The following is a 25,227-nucleotide window of genomic DNA, read 5'->3' as shown; positions in this document are numbered from 1 at the left end:
CTGACCACTTTGCCTTAAAACACTGACCACACGAAAAAGGTTTTCTTCTTTTAAACCAAAAACCAAAACACCCAGTTAAATTTTTTTTTTCCTGGCCCAGGATCAGTTTACATTTCAAAAATCTGGTTTATTCAGAAATTTAGCTGAAGCTATTTTGTTGCCGAGTTCTAATAATGTGAGCTCAGAGAATGAAGCATATCTATGTATCCAGCTTTCTTTAAATGAGATACCCCTCATATTTTTATCCCTTTCTACTTTTAAAACATTATTGAAAATAAACTTATTTTTCTAGTTTGCATTTAGGGATGATCATAACTTAGTACAAAATGATTTTATATAGCAAATGATAGGTTCAAGCTTCATATCCTTAGCTGTGAATATATATTGTTATGTTGATGAAAACTGTTGATTGCTTTACAGAGTCAGAAAGCCATGCAAACACAAGCTTTCAACACCAAGCAAAAGAGTGTGCTGAGTAAACTCACTTTAAATGCCTCTCAGTGAATGCCAGTAGTTCAAGTGTAAATTACATGACGTTACACCACCTGGAACTTAGCATAAACTGAAGTATTGGCAATTAGTTGTCTGGTTGAGGATGTATTTCTTGCTACTAGATGCGTGAGGAAATGTTTTCCTTCAATTTAGGTGTTTCCCATGATGAACTGCTGGAGTTAGCGAAGTTTCATTTTGGTGACTCTCTGTCCACACACACAGGGGAAATACCAGCTCTGCCTCCTTGCAGATTCACAGGAAGTGAGGTAGGGCAAACCTTTCCTAAGCTGGTATCTGGCCTTGAGTTTCTTGTGTTCTGTTTTCAAATGAGTGTACAAAATGTGCATTATTTCTAATAGGAGTAAAATGGAAGAAATGGAAGACTTAAACTAAAACATGGAAAAAAGAAACAGGATGGACCCATGTGATTGCATTCCTATCTATTCCATATTATTTAACCATCTATTTTAGTTTTCTTTCCTAAGGAAGAAGAGCTTTTAAGGGCAATGTTATAATTTGATCTTTTGTGCTTTACTTTGACACTATGCCTGTTTACGTATCGTAAGGCATACAAGTAATCTTTTAATTACAAAAACACTAAACTGTGATCAGCTTTCACATCAGGTTTATTCTTAGTGAAGTTCTGCCCGCTGACACTTCTGAGGGTAGCTGTTCAAGCCAGATCTTGCAGGGAATCTGCTCTTTGTCAGCTATAGCTTTAAGCCACAGTAAGGGCTTAGATGGCTTGTCACATTAGGCGTTGCTCAAAGTAGTATCTGGAAAGAGGGCTGATGTTGGCAGCTGCATAGAACCATAGCATCAGCAGTACGAAGATCAACCTGTAATGCCAGTGTTGGTTTAGATAGTCAGAAAATTTCAGATTGACAAACATAGAAGATTGATTTCTGCCAGTGAGATAATTTAACTATTTTTGACCAGGAAACTTGTCTGGTGGCTATATACATAGTATTTAAACTGGCGGTCTTTTGGTGAAAGCCTTTTTTCCCTGTAACTCATGAGGTTCTTCTGGATTAGACTATAAAATATAACACAGGCTTCAGTTAAAAAAAAAGTCATGGTGAGCATTTTAACTGCAATTAATGTAACTGATTAGTTTCTCCCTTGTTTACCATGTTGTATGTTATCTTAACTAGTTTGTTATTCTTTAACTAGATTCGTGTGAGAGATGACAAGATGCCTCTGGCACACCTTGCAATAGCTGTTGAAGCTGTTGGTTGGGCACATCCAGACACAATCTCTCTCATGGTTGCGAACACACTGATTGGCAACTGGGACCGCTCTTTTGGAGGAGGAATGGCAAGTGATTTTAAAAAGTAGTTTCCTTTAATGAATGGAAGAATACTATGTTTTTCCAAATATAAGTTCTTTGTTAAGAATCTACTTTTTTTTTCCATGACAAAATGGAGCCTGTACTATATGAATTTTGATTTTCAAAATGTAAACTGAAACTGGATCAGAAAAATTTTTTTCTTTTCTTTTGCTATGAAGTTTGTTACCAGGATAACTAACAAAATTTGAGTTAAGAACAGATAGATTAGTTAATAATAAAATAAATAAATAAATAAATAAAACTCACTAACATCAAGTCGATTCTGACTCAGCAACCCCTCCTTGGGTTTCCGAGGCAGTATTTTTATGGAAGTAGATTGCCCAGTCATCCTTCTGAGGAGTGGCTGGTGGGCTTGAACTGCCAGCCTTCTGGTTAGCAGTCAAATGCCTTAAGCACTATGCCACCAGAGCTCCCAATTAGTTAATAGTACTATCAATATTAACATCTTGATTTTAATAATCATACTGAGGTAAGGTAAGAAAATTTTGTTTTTCAGGGAGTATGCACTGAAGTAGGAACTCTGGTAGCCTAGTGCCTAAGGCACTTGACTGCTAACCAGAAGGCTGGGGGTTCAAACCCACCAGCCACTCCTCGGAAAGAAGGCTGGGCAGTCTACTTCTGTACCACCTTGGAAACCCAAGGAGGGGTCGCTATGAGTTGGGTCCGATTCCACAGTACATAACAACAACAGGAACATACACTGAAGTATTTAGGGGTGAAGGAGCATCATATCTGTCTTTAATATCACATTTGAAAAGTGTGTGTAAAGAAAATAAAGCAAATATAAAATAAGTGTTAGAAAATTTGGATAAAGGGTATATGGGGATCCTTTGAACTATTTTTGTAACTCTTCTGAAATTATTTCAAAATAAAAAGCATATGTTTTACTCAACAATTCACCCAAAACACATTTCATACAAACATCCTTGGCTTCACGTACAATGTAATTTTGAATTCATAAGTGTACGCAGTCAAGACTCCTAAACATTGAGTTGAAAAGCAATGCATCATTTTAGAAGTGGGAGCAGCACCTACATTAAGAATGCATTGATTTTTCCATTATGTATTCTTCCAGAGATGCAGTGGGCTGGTGAGATAAGCATGACACATTGAATTTTAACTTTAATTATTAAGATGTTGCTGGATAAACTGAGAACTTGGCTTCTTTGGGCATTCACTGTTTGCCACGTGTCATTTTTCTTTCTGGTATTTTGGACACATGCAACCCGAATTCGTAGTTTATCTTTTTTTTTCCCTTTACAGAACTTATCTAGCAAGCTGGCCCAGCTCACGTGTCATGGAAACCTCTGCCATAGTTTCCAGTCTTTCAACACTTCCTACACAGATACAGGATTATGGGGACTCTATATGGTTTGTGAACCAGCCACAATTGCAGACATGCTACATATTGTTCAAAAGGAATGGTGAGAAAATTCCTTTGAGTTAAATCTCTGGGAATTCATCTTTTAGGCTTCTTTACGTTGTTGATGGTGATTTTGTTTTAGCGTTTGATTATGAGAACTGAACAATATTAAGTGTTTGCCATGTTTTCTAAGGTAATGTTTTGTTGAAAACAAAACTTGATGGTCTAATAATGGAGAGGAAGTGTGAGGCTCCTGCCATCGTATCTGCATGTGTGGAACGGTTGGTAGGACTGACTGGGAATTATTTCCTTTTACTGTTTATTTCTCTTCTTTCCCAAACCCTTATCAAGTTCTAGGAAATCCTTAAGTGCTCTGCAGACAGATGATTTAGGAAGGTGGGGGTCCCCTTGTTTTAGCAAGGGTCTGTAATTTCAGATTTCTTACAGGCCTCACCTTGTGAAACTGGTTTACACTATAGAAAATTCTTCACCTTCCAGAAGCAATTACTCAGAAGATCTCAAAGCTTAAAAATGTTTAAACGCTAACTAGAAGTCATTTGTAAAATCTCTCTAAAGGTAGTATGGTGTGGAAAGGCAGTGTTCTGAATGTAAATCTGACACTGCCATTGCTAATAGAAAACTGTTTTAATCAAAACTCCTATCTTGATTTAGTAGATAGAGGCAGAAAGGTTTAAAGCTTCTCAGAAAACTCTTAATTGGGTCTTATTCCTTTACTCTCTCTCCCGAAATTTAACTAGGGTATAATTATTAATTTAGTTACTAGGTTTAAGTTAGACTCAGCTGGATTCTTTTGCAAAACCACTGACCTACTGGCTCCATCCTCCAGCAGTATCAGACCCTAACACATGGGGATTTGTTTAATCTCAAAATGATCATAGAATTTATAAAAATGTGGTTGAGCTTATTTTTATATTGTATTCAAACACTGCCTGCAAATCATCAGTTAGACAAATTTATATATAATTTTTGATAAATTAACACTACTAGCTATTGGGATCTTTAGTCACTTCAACTTCTTACAAAGATGGTAACCTTTAAAAGTCATCATGTCTTGTATACTGTGGTTAGTATGTAGTTTTTTCAAATATTTCTTTAGGATGCGACTCTGTACAAGTGTCACTGAAAGTGAAGTTGCAAGAGCCAAAAATCTTCTGAAAACAAACATGTTGTTGCAACTGGATGGTAAGAATAAAGACGTTAAGTTCTCGTTTCATGTGGTTGATCTATATTTCAGTTACTTAACCTTTTCCTTTTCTTTAAACAGGTTCAACTCCAATTTGTGAAGATATTGGTAGGCAAATGTTATGCTATAATAGAAGAATTCCCATCCCTGAGCTTGAAGCAAGAATTGACGTAAGTAGTCTTAAACTCTTGGTTTTTGTGTAAAAGATCCTTGTCACAAGAATCCTTGTTTATAAAGGCTAAAAATATGTATCTGAAACTCTAGTTTTTAAATGTTTAAATGTTCCAGGTATGGGATTTGCTTTATATATATAAAGCTCTGAATGCTAGTAGTATCTTCCCCATTTCAGGCTGTAGATGCTGAGGTTGTTCGAGAAGCATGCACCAAGTATATTTATGATAAGAGCCCAGCTGTTGCTGCTGTTGGTAAGCCTGGTTCCTTTTCCTCTGTGCAGAACATTGGCCAAATACTTTTCTTTTAATTCTTACTTTTAATTGTCTTCTTTTTAACCCTTAGGTCCCATTGAACAACTACCAGATTTTAACAGGATTCGCAGTAACATGTGCTGGCTTCGTGATTAAAGTGCTCTTACTCAAAACATTGTTGATATAAATATCTATAAAAGTAACAGAGACTTGCAAGGTTTAAGCTGTAGGATTCTTAGAGGAAACAATAAACATGAATGTTGTATTTGGAAATTTGAATGAAATAGTACGTCAAGCTTTCAAAGGACAGAACAACTATTTTCCTAAACATGGTTTTGTGTAATGGTTGATCTTTACACTCAGAACTTGTGTTGCCCAAACCACAGTTAAAAAAAAAAAGAAGAAATTAAGTCAGAGGCAGCACTTTCAAATAATCACAAGTATAATTTTAAGAATGAAAATTTGTACAATATTTTCAGTTTTATTATAAAAATGCACACACAACCAAAGATTGTCACGGCGTCATTTCTTGGCTCTGCTTGCATTCAGCACTTGCTCTTGAGCAGCTTTCTTTGCTTTTACCATCTCCACGAGTTCCTAGGGAGGAAGAAAGGCGTTATTGAAACTAAGAAGTTGTCAGAATCCAGACAGACATTCAGCACAAATAAGTAAATAATTCAGACTGAATGGTTCTAGAAATAATGGTAATACCTAAAGGGCTGATGTCACTAACTACAAGAACTAGGAAGACTGCTGTTTGGGAAAGTTTCTAAGGTTGGTCATTTCCCTATAGAAATATTGGTCCCATGGCTACATATGACATAAACACAAAAATGTATTAGATATTGTTACCAAATTACCCAAGGGAAGTAATCAAAAGGCCAGCTACAACATTTAAGTGAGAATGGGATCTATCAACTTGAAAAATAGGCCACCTTGTATCGTTTCATGCAGTCTTTCTTTGTCCTGCCAGGCACTGCTTCTGCTATTTTCTCCCATCTTTCAGGTGTATTTACTGGATACGTTTTCAAAGCTTGCTCCAAAAGCTTCTGTTCTTCTGTTGTCCAAGGGGTGAAATCTGTGCATGGACCTGCTTGAAAATTTTTTTTTTATTTGAAAGATCTCATCCTGATTGAATAGGAAATTGTTCTGAAACACCTTCCCACATGTGTCTTTTAGTGGACAATTTTCCTGCTAAGTGCCCATTCAAATCTGGAATATTGAACTGACTTTTAGAGATGAGACACACATAATGTATGTGTGAGAGAGAAAACTTTATGATAGCTCACATCTTGGAAAAGTAAGTAACTCAAGATTTTTTTTTAACACAGTATAAATCTGCTTTACATTGTTGGTCTCTTACAACTTGACATTTTATTCACCAGACCCTTTAAAAAAAATCAAATTTAAATTTAGAGTGTGGTTTGACTGTTGGGTTCAAAAACAATCACACAAGTGATTTAAGATTTCTAGTAAATCTAGTTCCTCAAAGGATAGGGTAAAGCGGTATCTCACAGCTATGAAACTTTTAGCTGGATGAGATCCTGGAAACCTTTCCCATTTACACCGGAGGAAATATGCCTGTCAAAGTCAAGTGCCCAAGGTTTCAGTGCTATAGAGACAAGCTGAGAGTCACAGAGATGAAAATCTGGTGATCTTTTCACCCCATCCACTGAAATCTCATGGAGCCCATATTAAGTACCTCTGTTTAACTACTAAGCATCTCATTCATGTATCAGAAACAAATACATTTCTTTTCTTTTCTAAGGATATAAACAGACACAGCCCATTCTTCAGGAAAAACGAGAACATTACATGTTGATTTGACGATTCTGTCAATGGATTACTGGCAGATAGTTTTTTTCAGACCATGCAGTGAAATTGCAGTAGCACCTACAGCACCAGTAGTCTGATTATTGTATCCTGGGAGATCTAGTTAAGCCTAGAAACCAAAGTTATTAACAAATTAAAAACAGAGTGACAGGCTGAAAAAAAAACCCCAACCTATTCAAAACGAGGCATAGGATCTACATCCAGAGTAGATGCTCAAAAACCAGTTTTTAAATGCCAAGAAGCCCTTAGCTGAATTTCCTATTATGGGTCTGCTGCATCCTCAACACCACAGATCTGATTCCTTTCTCGGAAAAAAGATGGAAATGACATGTAGAAAATGGTTCTTCAGTTATTTTATAATACCACACTAGAACATGTTTACATAATTCTTACAAGCAGCCACCATTCATTAAACCCTTAAGAGGTGAAGGAGTCCTGACTGCATGCCATCACTGCCTGCACAGGGCTCACCCCTCCGCAGGAAGAATGGCTGCAGGCACCACCATCACTGTGTCTCCAGCATGGAAACAAGTGCCACAAGAGAGTGCTTAGAACACAATCAGTGAAACTGATACCACTAAGTTGTTCACATGAAAAACACTGAGTGGGCAAACGTGTTTCATTTATTTTTATAACAAAAATAAAGGCCTTAAAATAGGGGGCTAATGTCTGAGGGCTTTGTATTTATTGGAAGGCGTAAAGAAGTAGAATAAAACCCTTTAGAACTGCCCTCCACGAATTCTGAATCTTCTACTTTTTATTTAAAAAGCCAAAATAAAGAGCCTAGCTCAGACAAACAAGTCGCAGGCAATTATTTTTTCCCCCATAGAACATTAAGTATCTTATATTTTCAAATGGGAATTTTGGAATAATAAACCAGACTAAAAATCCAGGTAAAGTGGGATGTCAGCACAGGTTGTCACATAGAGTCAAGGCTGTTAGTAATCCAGACATGTCCTAGGAGCTGTGATTAGCATTCCGAAGCACATCCAAGATGACACTAAGGAGAAAGGACCAGTGGCTCACAGATGCGTGAAGATGCCTCTTGGATGTGTGAAAGAGAACTTTTTTCCAAAAACATTTTTGTCAGCAACTCACAGTAAGAAAAATACGTCTCAGCCCCAAACACACACACATACGAACAGAAAGGCAAAACCTTCCTAAGTAACACGTATCTGTCTGACTTGGAACAGACCCGATGGTAGCTAACAACACACTCTAGTGTGTTTTATTCACGACCCCTATATGGACTTCACAACTTACGTATGGGTCAGGACTTAAGTTTAAAAACTGCTGCTGCAATCCAATTAGCTAGAACCACAGGATAATGTCAGCACCTAAGTTTTTACCTTTTTTGGGGAATAATTTCAGACTTAGAATAGGACATAAAGAATTCCTGTACACTACCCAGATTCCACAAATGTGAACATTTTGCCATATTTGTTTCCTCGTATTTCTCCAATTGCCCAATATCTTTTAACACTGATTTGTAAAATCCAGGAAACCCAAAAAGGCACGGCCCTTTTCTTACTAGCATCTGAAAAGAAAGAACTACAATAGTCTATTAATGGTGCTACCTGAGTCAATCTACAGCTAGTTGAAAATGCTTGAATGCTGGGAATTCTTAAAGAACATCATCCAGTCTGCTCAACATTTTATTTTCCATCATTCTGACCCAAAACCCTAGGCCTTGGATATCTTGAAGTAGCCTGGATACACAGCTAGCACTTTTTACTTAAAAAAAAAAAAAAGAAAAAATTTAATTACCTTCAAACCGTTCTGAAGGTGTTGCATTGTCTGCTTGAGGTACGACTCCATGTTCTTTTTTAAATTTATCAAAAGCCTTTTTGTTTATGTCATCTTTTTGATGAGGGTCTGACAAATGAAAACACACATTTTAATATATTACAGATAATCTCATTTAGTCTTTCATTAAATTGCAGATTATTTTAAAAAATATGTATTGAAGATAACAAAGAAAATGATTTCTCAAAACTATAACTCACCAAGTTTTTGGAGACTCTTTGCTTTGCCAATAACATCCTTGGCAGTTCTCTTGACTCCAGAAGAAGAGTGTATATTCATGTAATTGGCAATAACTTCCCATCTACAGCAGCCAATACAGTAGTTAATGAGCATTAAGGGAAAAGGGAAAAAAAAAAAAAAATCAGAACGACCCTTACATTTTCACAGCAGAAGGGTTAGCTAGCTGTATTAGCTGTAGGATTAGCTCCAAATTGGTGCTGCAATTATGATATTATTCTAAATTACTATTGCCTGGAATATAGGTTTTGCTTTTCAGGTTTATATCAACTGTATATAATTTTGTTTCCAAAACCTTATAGACTGTGTAATAAAATCAAAACCACACAATTGTGTACATTTCCATTTTAAGAAATACTACCTATGACTTGAGAAAAGTAGGTGCAGTAATCATTCTGAAAACAGCCTTAGTTCCCAGTCTACAGATTGAAGGAAGTGGGCTCTCAGGTTTCTTCTCCCCACCCCCTAATTTTTATTGTGATTTGGGTGAAAGTTCACAGACCAAATTCACTTTCCATACAGCAGCTCACATACACTTTGTCTCATGATTGACTACAATTTCCCACAATGCAACAGCTCTCTTCTACTTCCTCCCCATAGTTACCTTTTCCCTGTGTCCTTCCCTCCATGCACTCCTGCCCCCACACCTGTTTCCCTGTGCATATACAGCCCTTCTATTCTCCCATGACTGATTTCTCCAAGGAGTGTATCTACCTAATGTAAATGTTCACCTCATATGTCTGTCTTTCATTTGGCTGGAAGCCACAGGAGTGGGTTCAATTCCAGACCTGAAGGGCAGCCAGGGACTATAGTCTCAGTGCTTCCACAAGGCTCTGTCAGACCAGCAAACCTGGTCCCTTTTTTTTTTTATGATTTTGAGTTTTGTTCCACGTCGTTCTCCAACTCCATGTAGGATCTCCTACATAAATCCCCCTGAGTAGTTGACAGTGGCGCCTGGGCACCATCTAGTTCTTTTGGTCTCACAGTCATATAGGCTGAGGATCGCATGGTGTACCAGATGCTTGGACTAATTGTTTACATGTGTTTTTGTTTTTTTTTCATTCTTCTTTGCTCTGGATGAGGAGAGACCTATGTTGCATCTAGATGTCCACTTACAAGCTTTTAAGATCCCAGTCACTACTCGGCACAATGGGATGTGGAACAATGTTTTTGTGTAGTATGTTATGCCAACTGAGCCCGGTATCCCCTGTGACTATGGTCCCAAGCCCACAGGTCCAACTACTTGCTTCCTCTGGGAAGCTGGCTGTGGCCAAGAAGTGACTACAACCTTGTCCCTTGTCAGCTCTACTATATACTGGGAATTCTTAAAGAACATACAAATACACTTGTAGAAACATTGTCTGCCAGCCCTTTACATGGTCAAGGGCACACTCCCCCTTGCATAGACATACCTAATGTTCAGCCTGTCCACCCATCTGTCCACCTGTAGATCAATGTTTGCCATCACTGACAACACAGTACTGTATGTGCAAAAGGCTTCCCCTTTGTTGTCTGTACCTCCTATGTACCTCTGTCTTCCTCTTCCTCAAGGCCACCGTGTTGATCACTCACATTTGGTAGTTTCAGGGATCTCTAAGGTTTCTTTCTTCTTTTTTTTTTTTTTTAAAAAGCTTTTTATTGTGATTTGGGTAAAAGTTTACAAAGCAAAGTCATTTTCCATTCAACAATTTCTAAGGTTTCTTTGAGTTCCAAACTCAAACCTGAGGGACTCTAGCTTTGAAGAAAGCTCCAATTTGAGTTGGGAAGCAACAATGGAGGATGAGGTAACCTCCGCTGTTATAAAGAAACTACAGAACACAAAACCTAGTCCCTAGCACAAGCCATGAGGGAATAAACCAACACGGCAATCAAGGTTTATGTCTCATGGTATTCATTTCCAAGAAACTGATGGAGCATCTTGTTCTAGGTATGTGTGTGTGTAATGGATAAGACCAGCAGTTTCAAAATGGACCTTGCTTTTCTAACTTTCACTGTGGCACAGAATTTAGTGGCAGGTCGTCTGTTTAAGCTCAAGCCTATCCTGGAAGTTTCTATTATAACCAATGCTGTTATGTGGATGCTTGCCTACATTATCTCCAGGCTCCAGTAAGTTTAGTTAATACCAGTATGTTACCTTGAATTTGTTCCAGCAGGGAAGAGGTTCACAGCTTTAATTAGTAACTGAAGATCATCTTCTGACCAATTTTTACTTCCATTTCCACCTCCACCGGTTGACTTCTCAGCATTCTTAGATGCTTGTCGCATACGAGCCTCAGCTTCCTCTTTCTCTTTTCTAATTTGCTCATTTATTTCTTCTATCTGCACAAATACCATAGGCAAGTTAGGGACTTAAAGCATCTTGCTACTCCATGTTCCTTTTCTGGCTAGGGCTCTGGTCCTTTACCTTCAGGGTTAGCCTCACTCTGACCTCCAGACTCATCCCAAACCAACCCCAAAACCAGCGTAAGCTTTTCACTTTGACTTCCAGGCTGCAGAAGTGTTTGTGGAATCAAGGATCACCCCTGGCCTGCCCTGCCCTCATGTTGTGCAACTTCAATTTTCCTTGACGCTACTTTGCAAGTCTGCAGTCACTGCATTACTTACTCATGAGGCCATTTCAAACCTCTAAGCTCACACCCACACTTGATAATCTCATTTATTCTCCAAAGAAAGGTAAAGGCATAGCAGAGTGGCCTCTGTTTCATCTTAAAGCTCTAACATTTACATGGTCTCTTCGAGGCTGCCATCAAACATACACAGATTACTTCTATTAAAAAAAGAAAATCAGGCCTTGTTTGCGCTCTCAGCAGCTTGCTACTTGGGTGTCACCTTAGACTCATTTCTTCCCTTCAGTCCTTCTTGTTGTTAGGTGCTGCTGAGTCAGTTCCAACTCCTGATGACCCCAAGTCGACAGAATCAAACACTGCCCGCTCCTGCACCATCCTCACAATCACTGTGTGTCTGCACCCACTGCAACAGCCACTGTGTCAGTCGGTCTCATTGAGGGTCTTTATCTTTTTCACTGACCCTCCACTTTACCAAGCATGATGTCCTTCTCCAGGACCTGGTCACCCTCCTGGTAACATGTTCAAAGTATGTGAGATGAAGTCTTTGCCATCCTTGCTTGAGGAGCATTCTGACTGTACTTCTTCCAAGACAGATTTGTGCATTCTTCTGGCAGTCCATGGGATATTCAATATTCTTTGCCAACACAATAATTCAAAGATATCAATTCTTTTTGGTCTTCATATTCACTGTTCAGCTTTCACATGCATGAGGCAGCTGAAAATAACATGGCGTGGGTCAGGCGTCTTTGCTTAATAGTTTAAAGAGATCTTTTGCAGCAGATTTGCCCAGTGTTAACACACCACTTGACTTCTTGACTGCAGCTTCTATGGGCGTTGATTGTGGATCCAAGTGAAATAAAATCCTTGACAACTTCAATGTTTTTTCCATTTATCATGATGTTACTGGTCCCAATTTGAGGAGTTTTGTTTCATGCTGAGGTATAATCCAGGTAGTTTTTGATCTTCCATCAGTAAGTGCTTCAAGTCCTCCTTATTTTCAGCAAACAACACTGTGTCATCTGTATATTGTAGGTTGTTTATGAGTTTTCCTCCAAGTTCTTCATACAGTCCAGCTTTCTGGATTATTTGCTCAGCACAGAGACTGATTAAATATGCTGAAAGGATACCATCCTGATGCACACTTTTCCTGATTTTAATCCATACAGTATCCATCTCCTTGTTCTGTTTAAACAACAGTCTCTTGGTCTACATAAAAGTTCCCCATGAGCACAATTAAGTGTTCTGGAATTCCCATTCTTTGCAATGTTATCCATAATTTGTTATGATCCACATAGTCAAATGTCTTTGCATAGCAGTCAATAAAACACAGGTGAGATGGTGTTTTCAGGTGGTAAGATGTTTTTGGCCAAGAGCCAACTGATATCAACAGTGATATTCCTTCCACATCCTCTTCTGAATCTGGCTTGAATTTCCGGCAGTTCCCTGTCAGTGTACTACTGCAACCGTTTTTGAATTATCTTCAGCAAAATTTTACTTGTGTGTGATATTAATGATATTGTTTGATAATTTCTGCATTCTGTTGGATCACCTTTCTTTGGAATGGGCATGAATATGGATCTCTTCCATTGGTTGGCCAGGTAGCTGTCTTCCAGATTTCTTGGCATAGACAGGTGAGCACTTCTAGTGCTGCATCCATTTGTTGAAACATCAAAATTGGTATTCTGTCAATTCCTGAAGTCTTGTTTTTCACCAATCTCTTCAGTGCAGCTGGGACTTCTTATTTAACACCATCAGTTCTTGATCATATGCTACCTCCTGAAATGGCTGAAGGTCAAACAATTCTGTTTGGTCTTCAATTCTTACAGTCCATCAATGACCAAGTCCCAGTAACTCCAACTTTCAAAGATTGCCACTTTCACAGTCTAAGACCTTATAGTGAGATTCTTAGAACCAGTCACACTTCGGATTATCTAATGCATCCTGCATATGAATGTCAGATTAATACTACAATGTTGAATGTTCTGCTACTCAAAGGTCTGCAGTAATAGAAATCAGTCATCGTGGTATTCAAAACACTTTTTAATCTAACTCCACTTTTTCTAAACAACCTCTTATCCCATCTATTCCCCCAAAATTTTCAACTCCTACATTTTATAGTTTATGCTACTTCCCTGACCTGGAATGCCTTTCTATTTCCTTCAATTCAACACTGTCCCTCCCCCAAAGCTATTCCAAACCCTTCACTGAGCCTTCCCTTACCACTGAGATTAGGGTTGGCACTTCCCTCTCTAATCAATAGCATTTACTGTGGGCTCTCCACCTGTTGGTCCTTAAAACTTTTCTCTTCAGCTGTTAACTGTTCCTGAACTCCTTTGTGAAAGCAATAGCATTAGGCATTTCTCCAAAAGTGCAGGGGCACAAAGCTAGATGGAAAGAAGGTACTAATAATACTTATTGAACTGAATGGACTTTCTGGACCTGTTTCCTCATTAGTAAAATAAAAGTGTCGACTAGAAAGAACAAAGATCTCTTCTGGTTCCAAATGTTATTATCCTATGAAAATGCTCAAAGAATAATCAAACCAACTATTTTTCTAATAGTTTTGCAAACGCTATGATTAATATGCTAGATATCACAAATCAAGAATACATGTTATCAACCACATACACTAAATCCAATTTAATTCAACAACAGCACTTACTATAAGCAAAACATAGTGAGAGGACACGTCATGGAAGCTCTTTGCCCTTAGTAGCTTATACATGAGGTAGGGAAAGAGGGAGGCAAAAATAATTAACAGGAAGAAAAAAAAAAAAAAAAAAAAAGCATTGACCCATGTCATTTTAGTTTTGTGTATTTCACTGTATATAAATTATATTTCAATAAAATGCATTAAAAAATAATAATTAACAGAATTAAAGGTTAAATACAGGTAGAAGTGTTCTTCTTTACCTGTTTTTCCAGAGCAGCTTTTCCGACTTCTTTTGTGGATGATGTGAGTGTTTCATTCAAGCACTGTAAGCTGAAGAAAGAAGGGATGAAACTTTATCCTAAGCACAAGAGATGACTTAATAAGCAGTTCTTAGGTATACCTTGTTAGTTCAAGCCGATCACAAAGTTTTTCTACTTCTTCCATCATTTTAACCCGCTCTGCCTCATTGTCAGAAAAGTGATTCCATGTCTAGAAGTACAAACACAAACATTTTCATCTCATATCCACCAACAGGAATACATCCATGAACAATCACAAAGCACGAACTTTTCAAAGAAACTCCTTAGGTGAACCTGCACAAGGGCCTTCTGACCATGTTAACCATAACCATACCCCATGACCAGCTAGCAATTAAAGGCACTACCAAGGGAACGGGTGAATAAACTACTAATAAAAAGTAGACAGTATGGTGGACCTTTGGATGTTGTAAGTCAGAATGTTTCTTCAGAGATCCACTAGGATCAAGAAATTCTGTACAACCATTCAAACTAAAATCTCTTTGTTAAGCTGCTTATTCTATCATTATTTGCTAAACTATATAGTCTAGTGAAAATCTTAAATGTGAAATAAAAGAGAGATAATATAGTATGTGAAAGAAAAGGCAGTATTAGCAAAAATTCTGATTATGCTCTGAATGGAACACCATAATGTTCCTGTGGGTACAAGAAGCATTTAAAGGGCTTCTTTCAGCTGCTGCTGACACTTGACCGTCTCGCATTCTTCTTGCTCCCTTAATCTATGTAATCTGGCACCCACTAAGGTTCTAATACTCCTTTTATTGCGATACTTCCCTAGGCTTCTAAGAGAACTACTGAGTTTCCTTCTACAGTGTGCTGTGTCACTCCGCAGGCTCCCCTTCCCCTGTGTATTGTCCTTTTGGTCATCTCATCCACTCTTACAGTCCTAGTACCATCAGGATTTGGGTGACTATGAGACCCCACTCTTGAACTCCAGACTTGAACTCAATCACCTATTGAGTACCTCCCTCTGAGTGTCATAAGAGGCTCAACACACCCAAAATAGAACTCATCATTCTTCCCAAGCCTTTTCTTCCTTTGTTTTGTTTCATTAAAAAATGCCATTACCCATCCAATATTCCATGCAGGAAACCAGGGTGTATACCCTCACTCCTCCTCTATCAACATATAATCAACCCTCAATAGGCAGCAGCCTATCTCCCTTCTAAATATCTTTTAATTTAATCTACTTCTTCCCATTCCCACAATAGTTCAGGTGGCAATCCTTTTACCTGGATTATGGTCAAAACAAAACAAAACAAAAACTCCTGATTTCTTATCACCTTGACCAAACAACTCAAAATCCAGCTTAAACTCTTTAGGAAGAATAGGAACCATGCTAGCATAGGGGTTAAAGCACTTGGCTGCTAACCAAAAGGTCAGTGGTTCAAACCCATTATTGTCTTTGCAGGAGAAAGATGTAGCAGTCTACAAAGGGCTTTTAGGTCTTTGAAAGCACCCGAAGTTTAACTTCTGAGAGAATTTTTTAATAAAGATAAAAATTAATTTTATACCATATGAAGCAATCAGCCAAAACCAAATTGTGGGACAAGTTACAGAACAAATGAAGTGGTTTCTCTAAAAAATCAGTAGCAAGGTGGTGAAGATAGGGGGCGTATTACAGAATAAAGGGGTCTAAGAGACATAAGAACTTAAGCCTTAAGTGTACTGACCTTATCTGTATCCTAATCTGAATAAAGCAATTATAAAAAGACAATACAGAGATAATTGGGGAAATCTGAATAAGGATGGGGCATTAGGGTATTAAAGAAATTAAGTTTGGTAATGGCCTAATGGCTAAAAAATAAATAAAACATTAGAGTTGGACACTGAGAAATGCACACATTAAATTTAAAAATAACTTGTAAACAAATTTAGATTTTGAGATAAAATATGCACAACTGTTTAATTATATTTGTACAGCATAAGAAAGAGTATTTCAACGTTTAATCAGCATCCTGATTTACTGGTTGCCTAGTTTTTGTTCAATCACAGTCTGACATACCTTGCATGAATTTCGAAGTTTTTGTCTTTCCCTCTTAATGGCTTTTTTCTGGATATCTTTCTCCTTCTTTGCCAACAATGCTTGTTGTCTAACTTCCTCCTCTTCTTTCTCTTTAGCTAATCGAGCAGCTTCTAACTCAGCTTGTCTTTGCTTTAACAATGAGGAATAAAATGATGTTAGTAAGAAAACTAGAATTTCTAAATGTTCTATAATCTTATGGAAAAAAAAAGGTGACATATTTCAACTTATTGTAGACTGAAGGCTGACCTGGGAAAGTTCTACATTTTTAGAAAATATAATATAAAAGATGTATTATAAATAAGCATAGATTTAAAGGATCTTACGTAAACATCATATTTTCACTCAACACAAACATGTTCAGAAAGAATAGTCTACCAATTGTACCACTCGTCACGATTTATTCCCTGTAGCAGCCAATTCTCCGTTCCCAGGTTATAGCTTTCTAACAAGTCTGGAGGCTAAAGAGTTCACAAACATTTCTAGTCTGTCTTTTTCTCAAATGTCAGCTCACCTTTTCTTTGGCTTCTTGCTCCTTCCGTTTTGCTTCTGCTTTTGCTTTCTTCTCGGCTTCTTTCTTGGCCTTTTCCTCTTCCTTGAATTTTTTTATTCTTGGATCACAGCTATATGCATTATCTACCAAGGTCCTTATTCTGTTCATTTCTTCTTTTTTCCTCTGTGCCCTTGTTGCTCTATTCTGTTTTTCAATCCATCTTCTTTCATCACGACTATAAAATTTTAAAATATTGGAAATAAACTGTTTATAGATGTTATGACTGGAAGATATAATATTTCATAAATGTGTATTGTAAATAATGTCTTAGAAGGTTAAGATGCTATGTCCCTACAAGCATTAGTCAAAATGTATTTCTACTTTGTATTAATTTTCAGTAATATTTTTACATTTCTGCCAAGAGATTTCCTTACACACACAGGGAAAACTATAACAAAATCTAACTTAAGCAACCAGAAGAATTTGCTGAATGATCTTTATTGACAGTTACACTCCTTGACCATTTCTTAAGCATATCCTAACCAACCTCTGATTTGATCCCATCTACCTTAACTTGTGAGAAGGGATTTCATGAGTATCAGAGAGCTCATTTAGAAAGGATGGACAAAAAGGATGCATAAAGGAAAATACATGTAGCCTGTTTTTGCTTCATTACACATAGTACCAAAGAACCAAAAAAATTATAAGACATCTTTCTTTACTGTTACTTGGATACATACCATTCTGCTTTTTCTTTTTCTTCTTCATCTAAATAAGAAAATTCTCTCCAAGAGTCAAAGTTATACCTAATACAAACAGAAATAAAATGAAGCCAAATCAAGAGAAAAAAGATGCCCTTTTAAATTAAGTTGGATGCATTAATTTTAAGAAATAGTCATAGCAAGTGGATAAGTTTGTTTTAATGGATTCTCCCCGCCCCCATCTTTTTTGGTATAGAGCTAACACTATGCTTCTTCTTCTTTTTTTTTTTTTAACATTTTAAAAGTGAACTGTATTTGGAATGAAAATTTAAAATATACTCATCACTTTCAAATCATAATGATACCTCCCTCCTATGTCTCCTTTCTTAGGTTTCTCTCTTGCCAGCACTTGTTGACAAGTTTTCTCTGCCTTTACTTTCACTAGTCTGTCAAGTTTTAAGGGAACTCTAAACCAGTAACTAGTTACCACTGAGTGGACTCTGACTCCAGGTGACCTCTATGTATGTCAGAATAGAGCTACGCTCCACAAGGTATTCACTGGCTAACTTATCTGGTCTGGATCGTGCAGGCCCCTCTTCCAAGGTACTTCTTGGTGGACTCCAATCTCCCACCTTCTGGCTAGCAGCCAACTGGGTTAACCCTTTGCACCACTCAAGGATTAAGATAACTCTTAACAATGGTTGTTTTGCCTCTGGTTTGTATCCTCTGCAGGTAAGAGCAACTACAACTGATATAACTTGCTTTTTACCATTTTTGTTCCACAGTTATTGTATATTTTTATATGTACTAGATACTTCATGAGAAAATATACTACATATACTACAAAGTGGCCACTAATGATTAGTTATTATATATTTTATATATTAATGGATTTGTTATAGAAACAAATAGCATTGTCTCCTTCCTCATGCACACAATTACTTTTAATAGGAAGAGAACTAATGAAAATGTTTCAATTGTCATTGAATTCAAGTAACTCCCCAATTTCCACTTTTTACTGTTATGCTGTTAGGTGCCACCTAGTTGGCTCTGACTCATGTAACCCTATGCACAAAAGAACAAAACACTGCCCAGTCCTGCACCATCCTCACAATATTTGCTATGATTGAGCTCACTGTCACAGGCAGTGTGTCACTGCATTTTGCTGAGGGTTGTTTTGGTTCAATAGTGCTGCTCTAATAGAAAATACCGTAAGTAGGTGGTTTTAACAAACAGGGGTTTACACTCTTACAGTTTAGGAAGCTAGAAGTCTAAGTCCAAAGTGCCAGCTCTAGAGGCTGGGTGAAGGCCCCCTGACCTTGGGCTTCAGCTCTGCTTCTTACTCCCAGCCCAATGGAACTGGAGGCCTATCTTAATTTAAGCAGCTGCTGGCTGCTGAGGCTGACAAACCCAAGATTGAAAAGTAAAATGGCACAGTCCCAAGATATCAAGCAACACGGCAGGCCCCTAGTTCAAGTCCAGAAATAGTCTCAAGTTTGGCAGACAACATGGCAGGCCAGTGAGATAAAGACTCCGCCAAATGCAGAATCCAGATGTGCCAAATAGCTCAGAAACCTTTCTCAAAGCATCTTTTTATATATTGGAAGCAAACCACTTCCTTAAGGCAGCTACACAGCTATTCACAATAGATTCCACCAAGGAGTTAATTACCAGTCTCATAATGGGGAATAACTATATCCAGATGCCCACTCAAACAGGCCAGCCTAGTTGACACATAACCGCAACTACCAGAAAGGTCTTTCCCTTTTTCGCTGACCCACTACTTTACCAAGCATGATATCCTTCTCCTGGGACCAGTCCATTCTGAGAATATGACCAAAGTAGGTGAGACGAAATCTGGCCATTCTTGCTCCTAAAGAGCATTCCAGCTGTCTTCTTCCAGGACAGATCTGTTCATTCTTCTGGCAGTCCATGGTGTATCTTCAGTATTCTTTGCCAACACCACAATTCACAGGCATCAATTCTTCTGTGGTCTTCCATATTCATTGTCCAGCTTTCACATGCATGAGGCTATTAAAAAGACCATGGCTTAGGTCAGGCACACCTTAGTCCTCAAAGTGACATCTTTGCCTACTGCAATACTTTTGTCTGATTTCTTTTTTTTTTGATCCATGATTTTTTTTTTTTTTTTTTAATTGTGATTTGGGTGAAAAGTTTACAGAGCAAATTCACTTTCCATACAGCAGTTCACACACACGTTGTCTCATGACATTGACCACAATTTACCACAATGCAACAACTCCCCTCCCACTTCCTCCCCATAGTTACGTCTTCCCTATGTCCTTCCCTCCCTGACACTCCTGCCTCCAGAGCTGTCTCCCTATGCATACACAGCTCTTTTATTCTCCCATGATTGATCTCTCCAAGGAGTGTATCTACCTAATGTAAATGTTCAGCTCATATGCCTGTCTTTTGTCTGGCTGAAAGCCACAGGTGTGGTTCAATTCCAGACCTGAAGGGCAGCCAGGGACCATAGTCTCAGTGGTTCCAACAGGCTCTATGAGACCAGCAAACCTGGTCCCCCCACTTTATTCTCCCAAATGATTTTGAGTTTTGTTCCACATTGTTCTCCCTTTCTATCCAGGATCTCCTACATAGATCCCCCTCCAAGTGGCTGACAGTGGAAGCTGGGCACCATCTAGTTCTTCTGGTCTCTTAGTTGTATAGGCTGAGGACTGCATGGTGTATCAATCGCGAGGACTAATTGTTTCCATGAATCTTTGGATTTCTTCATTCTTCTTTGCTCTGGACGAGGAGAGATCCATCACTGCATCTAGATGTCTACTTGCAAGCTTTTAAGATCCTAGTTGCTACTCACCAAATGAGGAGGTGGAACAATGTTTTGTGTAGTATGTTATTCAATTGAGCTTGATGTCCCCTGCGACTATGGTCCCGAACCCACAGGTTCAACTACTCGCTCCCTCTGGGTAGCTAGCTGTGACCAAGAAGTGATTACAACTTTGTTCCTTGTCAGCTCTATTACACATCTGGGAATTCTTACAGAACATACAAATACACTTGTAGAACCACTGTCTGCCAACGCTATACATGGTCTTGGGTACACTCCCTGCTGCATAGACATACCTAATAGTTCAGCCTGTCTACCCATCTATCCACCTATATACCCGTGTTTGTCCTCACTGACAACGTAGTGCTGTATGTGTAAAATGGTTCATCTTTGCTGTCTGTACCTCCCATGTACCTTTCTCTGTCTTCCTCTTCCTCAGTGCCACCATGTTGATCACTCACATTTGGTAACTGCACTTCTCTTCACCCAAATCAATACTTGTCTCTACCTAACAGTGTTTCCTCCCTTCCCCTCCCAGCCTTGGTAACCAACAAAGAACACTTCCTTCCATAGATAAACTGTTCCTTAAGTTTTACATTAACGGACTAATATAGTATTTGTCCTTCTGTGATTGTTTGTCTGATTTCTTGACTGCTGCTTCCACAGGAGCTGACTGTGGATCCAAATAATATGAAATCATTGACAACTTCAATCTTTTCTCCCTTTTCTCCATTTATCATTGCTTATTGGTCCAGTTGTAAGGACTTTTGTTTTCTTTATGTCGGGATGTAATACATACTGGTCTGCAGTCTCTGATCTTCATCAGTAAGTGGTTCAAGTCTTCGTCACTTCCAGCAAGCAAGGTTGCATCATCTGTACATCGCAGGTTATTAATGAGTCTTTCTTCAATTCTAATGCCACATTCTTGTTCATATAGTCCAGTTTCTTGGATTATCTGCTCAGCATACAGACTGAGTAAATATGGTGAAAGGACACAACCTTGATGCACACCTTTCCTCATTTTAAACCATGCAGTATCCCCTTGTTCTGTTTGAATGACAGCCTCTTGGTCTATGTACAAGTTCCTCATGAGCATAATGAAGTGTTCTGGAATCTCCATTCTTTGCAACGTTATCCATAATATTTTTTACTATTATAGTGTGTTTAAAATCTAGAAATCTAGTTAATAGAAAACAGACTTAGAAGAATCATAAAGCTTAAATACTGTGTAAGAGATATACCAAACCAAAAACCAAACTCTGCCATCAAGTTGTTTCTGACTCATAGCGACCCCATTGCATTTCCAAGGCTATAAATCTTTAGGAAAGTAGATCACCCCATCTTCCTTCCATGGAGAGGCTGGTGGGTTTGAACCGCTAACCTTCCAGTTAGAAATTTAGTGCCTTATCTACTACACTACCAGAGCTCCTTAAGAGATACACAGCATTATGTAAAAATCTTTAATTTTTGAACAGTGACTTTGCTCAGTAAAGGTTTTATGACTCACCCACCCCTCAATTAACCTAGTACTCATTGAATCAACGAGTTCCTGGGTGAGTAAATGATTAACCCACCTAGTAGCTTATTGAGAAGCTGGAGGTTCGAATCCACCCAGAGATGCCTTAGAAGAAATGTCTGGTGTTTTACTTCTGAAAAATTACCCAAAGAAAACGCTATGGAGCACAATTCTATTCTGACACACATGGGGTTGCCATGAGTTGTAAATGATTCGATGGCAGAGTATTAAGGGCTTATTAAATTTTATCCTTAAAACAAAAAGCAAAACAGCACCACAGAACAGTGTATTCACCTACCAGAAGGAGTAAAATGCATCTACATCTTCAAATGATGAATTCATATCACCAAGTTTAGGAACTGCTTTTTTATTTGACCACCTAAAATATTAAAATAAAGAAAAATCTGATTCAAAAATTTCGTGGAAAAGATCAAGACACAGTCTAATTCATTAAAACAAATGAACAAATAAATGGTTTTCACTAATCATGCTGAAAAGTCTTCTCTGTGCACAACCTGTAAGACTAAAATATGGAACTCGGAGGTCAGCAGTGGTGCCCTGACAATGTGGTGAAGTAAAAGAGAAGACAAAGGTGGGCTAGGTGCAACAGCCCTGACCATGAGGTTACCTTCCATTTTATAAAATACAGAGTTGTAGCAGTTGCCAAGCTGGGTAGGAGAAGTGGGAGTTAGCTTCATTCCCCAAGCTCACTTACTGCTGGCCCCTAAATATGCAACACAGATGCAAATTGTAGGCTGAGCCTTTTAAAATAAGTTAATACTCAGAAAAGGGAACAGATGCTCCCTCCTTACCCTCATCACCACCATCTCCCCACCATGAGCCAGAGTTCTAGGCTCAGCATTTGAACCGTCACCTCTGAAAATGATCCTAAGGCTGCTATTGACCCATGTTTTCCTCCCTATGAAATGATTCCACAAAACAGTATAATACATTTTTACCACCTTCAATACTGTCATGAAACAAACATGAGGAGAAAGGATGGAGGGAATATTGGGTTGCATCAAGCTTCTTCTAATCTAAGTGGTTCTCAAATTTTGCTATACATTAGAATCATATGGAAGTATTTTTTTAAAAAAAATCCTATGCTTTCCTGATCAAAAGGAGGAAATGCAGAATGGAATTTCAAATTCTCATGGAATCTAGGTTTTCTGGAGGCATGGAGGCTGGATGAAGCCCTGAAACTACTGCCTCAAGATAATCTTTAAACCTTAAACCAAAAATATCCCCTGAAGTCTTCTTAAAACCAAGTATCAGTTTAGCTTAACTAGGAAAGAATGTCTGCCTTGGGCACTGTGCTCCTCTAAAATCTATCTCTGTGGGATCAAATGGACAACAGTAACTCAAAAGATTAGGCAGGAAATTTAGAGAGCAGTCATTTTATGTTATCGGGGGAGGAACAACTCCAAAAAGGAGGGACAACGGTTGCACAACTTGAAGAATGTAATCGATGTCACTGCGTTGTACATGAAGGAACTATTGAATTGGTGTATATTCTCAATAACAAAAAATGTAATGAATTATATTAATTAAAAAAAACCTCTGGGACTGGGACCCAAGCATCAGGAGTTGTTTAAGCTCTCCAGGTGATTCTAATATGCAGCTAAGATGTGCTCTTAAAAAAAATCTTCCAGTGCACATGGCACCAAAAATGAAGATAAATACTGATACACACTATTTTAAAAATGCACTTTAATGAAAGAAATTACATATGCTTTAGTTCTATCTAAGGAACTCTGGTGGTGTAGTGGTTAAGACCTTTGGCTGCTAACCAAAAAGCTCAGTGGTTCAAATCCACCAACTGCTCTGCAGAAGATGAGGCAGTCTGCTTCTGTAAAGATTTACAGCACTGGAAACCCAATGAGGGTCACTATGAGTTGGAATCAACTTGATGGTAGTGAGTTTGGTTTGGTTTGGTAGTCTTATCTAGAAATCATCCTTCATCAAAAAAGCCATAGAATAATCAGACGCTCAAGGAATAGAATAAAAGCTTTTCTTAATTAAAAGTGGGTCAAATAAAGCAGTATACTCATTAATAAAGGGGAAGCACTGGGAAGGTCACTTCAGTATCACTATCACAGTATAGAAAATCTGCCAGTGATCTTTCCTCCAAAGGAAATTGAAAACAAAGGAAAACATCCTATGAGTTCTAAAGGAATTTCACTATGGAAAGGCCAAACTTCTTTGTTTAGAGAACAAAATAAATGAGAACAGTCAACTCGCCAGGAGGGCTCAATACTGCACAGAAAGAGGAGGAGGAGGAGGAGGAGGAAGAGACTGGGGAAATTTTCTAATGAAAACATAACTATTATACGAGGGAAAAGGCAAAACCTGGAGGAGTATAAAAAGCCAGCCAACAGAGCCAATACGGCCCAAAGGCAATACCTTAACCCACCTGGAATTCCTTTCAAACACGGGGGAAAATACTTCGAAGAAATTGTCTTTTGCTTCACTTTTGGAAGGAACTGAATTATCAAAAGTAGGATCTACACTGTTAAATGCTCGTCTCTTCACTGGATCAGACAACATTTCATAAGCTGAGGAAAAAATTTACAAAGTCACATCACCATGACTCAGAACTTTTTTTTTTCCTATGAGAAAACATATTTTCCCTTTAAAAAAAGTTATTAATTTCCATACTTAAAAACTGTGTGTGTGGGGTGGGGAAGGTTTAGATTATGACAGCTCTAGCTCTACCAGCTATAATCAAATTTAACAACTAAGAAAAGTACTCCTGGTACACAAATGACAAACTAGTTAAGGACTCACCCTTCAAGAAAATCAGTCACTCTGGGGGAAAAGGAAGGGCTAGAAAATTAACTATCAGATCCCAAGGCTGTAAAGGATCAAAGGATTCCAGGCTTCAGAGCACTGTGTAAAAGTAGGCCAATTTTTAAAAGGTGTGCATACTATTTTTTAAAAAACGGGCATCAAAACATGATATTTAAGTAACCATTTACCTACATTAATTTGTTTAAAAGGCAATATTGACTATGGATTATGTATTATGATATAATCAACTTCTTGATTTAAATGTACAAAACACCTATGAAACAGTTTAGGCCCACAAAGCACCTCAAATGTGTATTAGTACTCTCATCATTAAATATGTTGTTGTTGTTGTTGTTAGGTGCCATCGAGTTGTTTCTGACTCATAGCAACCCTATGCACAACAGAACAAAACACTGCCTGGTCTCGTGCCAGCCTCATGGTCCTTGCTATACCTGAGCCCATCGTTGTAATCACTGGGTCTGTCCATCTCGTTGAGGGCCTTCCCCTTCTTCGTTGACCCTCCACTTTACCAAGGATGATATCCTTCTCCAGGGAATGGTTCCTTCAGACAACATGACTAAAGTACGTGAGATGAAGTCTGGCCATTCTCACTTCCAAAGAGCATTCCAGTTGCACTTCTTCCAGGA

General features: G+C 38.2%; 2 protein-coding genes across 2 annotated transcripts in view; one reads left to right on the top strand and one right to left on the bottom strand.

Moving 5' to 3' along the window:
* Window positions 1–4,991, top strand: part of PMPCB (peptidase, mitochondrial processing subunit beta) — a 33,829-nt gene extending 28,838 nt beyond the window's left edge. Inside the window, exons 7-13 of the mRNA XM_007944616.2 lie at window positions 646–758; window positions 1,666–1,809; window positions 3,107–3,267; window positions 4,324–4,409; window positions 4,492–4,580; window positions 4,760–4,835; window positions 4,927–4,991. Of these exons, the coding sequence (XP_007942807.1) occupies window positions 646–758; window positions 1,666–1,809; window positions 3,107–3,267; window positions 4,324–4,409; window positions 4,492–4,580; window positions 4,760–4,835; window positions 4,927–4,991 (734 nt within the window). The remainder of the gene's footprint in view (window positions 1–645; window positions 759–1,665; window positions 1,810–3,106; window positions 3,268–4,323; window positions 4,410–4,491; window positions 4,581–4,759; window positions 4,836–4,926) is intronic.
* A 366-nt stretch (window positions 4,992–5,357) lies between these two features.
* The window catches only part of DNAJC2 (DnaJ heat shock protein family (Hsp40) member C2), a 33,918-nt gene continuing 14,048 nt past the window's right edge, over window positions 5,358–25,227 (bottom strand). Inside the window, exons 5-16 of the mRNA XM_007944599.2 lie at window positions 24,204–24,345; window positions 22,089–22,169; window positions 17,505–17,570; window positions 16,786–16,999; window positions 16,254–16,403; window positions 14,332–14,420; window positions 14,192–14,261; window positions 10,846–11,030; window positions 8,675–8,775; window positions 8,436–8,543; window positions 5,771–5,925; window positions 5,358–5,432 (exon numbers count right to left, since the gene is read on the bottom strand). Of these exons, the coding sequence (XP_007942790.1) occupies window positions 5,358–5,432; window positions 5,771–5,925; window positions 8,436–8,543; window positions 8,675–8,775; window positions 10,846–11,030; window positions 14,192–14,261; window positions 14,332–14,420; window positions 16,254–16,403; window positions 16,786–16,999; window positions 17,505–17,570; window positions 22,089–22,169; window positions 24,204–24,345 (1,436 nt within the window). The remainder of the gene's footprint in view (window positions 5,433–5,770; window positions 5,926–8,435; window positions 8,544–8,674; window positions 8,776–10,845; window positions 11,031–14,191; window positions 14,262–14,331; window positions 14,421–16,253; window positions 16,404–16,785; window positions 17,000–17,504; window positions 17,571–22,088; window positions 22,170–24,203; window positions 24,346–25,227) is intronic.

Source organism: Orycteropus afer, unplaced genomic scaffold (genome assembly GCF_000298275.1).
Source record: "Orycteropus afer afer isolate SDZICR_OR568_19922 unplaced genomic scaffold, OryAfe1.0 scaffold00007, whole genome shotgun sequence".
NCBI classification, from domain to species: domain Eukaryota; kingdom Metazoa; phylum Chordata; class Mammalia; order Tubulidentata; family Orycteropodidae; genus Orycteropus; species Orycteropus afer.
Note: the sequence above shows the minus strand (reverse complement) of the source record. Positions and strands in the feature narration are given on the sequence as shown.